At 62.5% G+C, this 2,754-nt stretch overlaps 1 protein-coding gene across 1 annotated transcript; it reads left to right on the top strand.

Moving 5' to 3' along the window:
- Positions 1-402: 402 nt before the first annotated feature.
- On the top strand, positions 403-1,745 carry LOC310646952 (apelin receptor-like). Its single transcript, XM_083373825.1, has one exon. It carries the CDS (start codon positions 411-413, stop codon positions 1,569-1,571), a length of 1,161 nt encoding a protein of 386 aa, XP_083229951.1. The 5' UTR covers positions 403-410; the 3' UTR covers positions 1,572-1,745.
- The last annotated feature ends 1,009 nt before the right edge of the window (positions 1,746-2,754 follow it).

Raw genomic sequence — 2,754 nt, 5'->3', positions numbered from 1 at the left:
GAAACGGTATGCAGAGTCTCCTGGCTGAGCAGGGGGTTGGACTAGACGACCTCCGAGGACCCTTCCAACTCTGCTAAGCTTGTAAGCCGCCCTGAGTCTTCGGAGAAGGGCGGGATATAAATGAAATAAAAAAACAACTCTGTGATTCGGTTATTCAGACGTGCCCGGTGCAAGGCGGGCTTCTTCCCTCGGCTCCCATCGGGACGCGGGTGGGGGTGGCGGTGCGGCCGCCTCCCGTCGGGAAGGCGCTTCCATCCCTCCCTCCCTCCATCCCACCCACCCCCCACTCCCAGCCCCCCCTCCTCCCCAGCGAAGGGCGGGGCCAGGCGCGGAGCCCTCTTTAAGCGCCCTGGGCGCGCCGGCAGCAAGCCTGGTTTGGCGGCCGTCGGAGGGACGGCAGCAGCAGCGGGATGGAGGATCCCGACTACGCCTACGACGAGGAGCCGGCGGGCAACTGGAGCGAGGCCGGGGGGCTGGGGGGCTGCTTCTGGGAAGAGGCCGAGACGGACTGGGAGCTCTCCTTCTCCTTGTTGCCCGTGCTCTACATGCTGGTCTTCGTGCTGGGGCTGTCGGGCAACGGGTTGGTGTTGCTCACCGTCTGGAGGGGCGCGCCGGCCAAACGGCGCCCGGCCGACGCCTACATCGGCAACCTGGCGCTGGCCGACCTGGCTTTCGTGGTGACGCTGCCGCTGTGGGCCGCCTACACGGCGCTGCGCTTCCACTGGCCCTTCGGCTCGGCGCTCTGCAAGCTCAGCAGCTACCTGGTGCTCCTCAACATGTTCGCCTCGGCTTTCTGCCTGGGCTGCCTGGGCTTCGAGCGCTACCTGGCCATCGTGCACGCCTTGCCGCGCTCGGCCGGCCGGCCGGCTTCTTCTTCATCCTCGGCCCCGTCGCGGCCGCGGGCCTCCACGCTGCTCTCGCTGGCCGCCGTCTGGCTGCTGGCCGGCTTGCTGGCGCTGCCCGCCTTGCTGCTGCGCCGGACGCGGCTGAGCCCCCGCGACGGCGGCAACGGCTCGGCGCTGGAGTGCGACATGGATTTCAGCGCCTGGGCCGGCAGCGCCGAGCAGGCAGCCCGCTGGCTGGCGGCGCTGAGCCTGGCCACGACGGCGCTGGGCTTCGTGCTGCCGCTGCTGCTGCTGACGCTCTGCTACTGCTGCATCGGCGCCGCCGTCCGCCGCCACTTCCGACGGCGCGCCCGGCAGGAGGAGAGCCGGCAGGGCCGGCGGCCGCTGCGCATCATCGTGACGCTGGTGGCCGTCTTCGCCCTGTGCTGGCTGCCCTTCCACCTGCTCAAAAGCCTCTACGTGCTGGCCTGGGTGGGCGCGCTCAGCCTGCCCTGCGCCTGGCTGGAGCTGATCCTGCGCCTGCACCCCTACACCACCTGCCTGGCCTACGTCAACAGCTGCCTGAACCCTTTCCTCTACGCCTTCTTCGACGGCCGCTTCCGCGCCCAGTGCCTGCTGCTGCTCGGCCTCCGACGGCCCCGCCGCGGCCCCGCCGGCTCCGTCTCGTCCACGCTCAGCGGCCAGACGCAGAAGTCGGAGCTGCCCTCCACGGGCACCAAGGTGTAGAGGACGGGACGGACCGCGCCGGGATCGCCAAGCCGGCGCCCGCCTGGCCCGCCCCGTCTTAAGACTTTCCCTTGCCTGGCTTCGGACTGCTTTTCTCTCGCGACCCGGGGACTCACCGTTTCGGGGCAGGTCCTTGCGGTGGAAACTCCCTTGTACCCAATAAAGGCTTCTCTTTCTTCGGGGGGGAGGAAAAAAACACGAGTCGGTTCTTTTCTCTAGCTGTTTCGGGCTGGCGCGGAGTTTTTTTAAAAAAGCGGGACGGGTGAAGTTCCTCCAGTGGGGGAGAAAGGGCGAATGCCTGAAGCGAAGGGATTTTTCCCTGCGGAGAGGCGACGCCAAGCTGGATTCAGAATAAGAGAGTTAGAAAGGGACCTTGGAGGTCTTCTAGTCCAGCCCCCTGCTCCAGCAGGAAACCCTCTGCCGTTCCAGACCAATTTTCTCTCCTTGGTTAGTTTCCATCCGTGGCTTCTTCTCCTCCCTTCAGGCGCTTTGGAGAAGATATTGACTCCCTCTTCTTTGGGGCAGCCCCTCAGATATTGGAACACTGTTATCATGTCACTCCTAGGATACGGGGCCCGGAGCGTCCGTCTCCCCCTTCCCCATTAAGCCCCCGGCTCGGTGATCCCCCCATGGCTGAGAAGCGTTGGTGGTTAGGGTGGGTGGGGGGGCTGCTTGGAAGGGGCATGCTGCACCCCATGACATCTGCAAGCATCCTTGGTGTCATTTCTGAACATGCACAGAGTGCTTCCCCCTTAGAAGCCGCCGCTGGCTTTTCTGGGCTTGGAAAGGAGATAAGCGCTGCCCCTTATTTATTTTTTCATTTATTTTTTTTAATCCCATTTATATCCCGCCCTTCTCCAAAGACTCAGGGTGGCTTACAATCTAAAGCATAAATCAATGTGCTTAGCAATTGCCTTCATTCTAGGTATATGCCTGCTTATTAGGGCTTTCATACACACACCCCAAGCGGCATTATTACAAAGTCAGCTTATTGCCCCCAACAATCTGGGTCCTCATTTTACCTACCTCGGAAGGATGGAAGGCTGAGTCAACCTTGCTTTATATTCCACTAAGCTGGCATAGAGAACATCCTACAATTTCTACCCCAACAGGGTGAATGGACTTCAGCGTGAGCCTTTGCTTTTTAGCCCTGCCTGCTCTAACAGTTAGGCTGCATTGTCTC

This window comes from Vipera ursinii (genome assembly GCF_947247035.1).
Source record: "Vipera ursinii genome assembly, chromosome: 14".
NCBI lineage: Eukaryota > Metazoa > Chordata > Lepidosauria > Squamata > Viperidae > Vipera > Vipera ursinii.
This window is presented reverse-complemented; position numbering and strand designations above follow the sequence as displayed.

Coding starts and splice junctions, on each gene's coding strand:
- LOC310646952 (XM_083373825.1), top strand. CDS start 411: ATGGAGGATCCCGACTACGCCTACGACGAGGAGCCGGCGGGCAACTGG.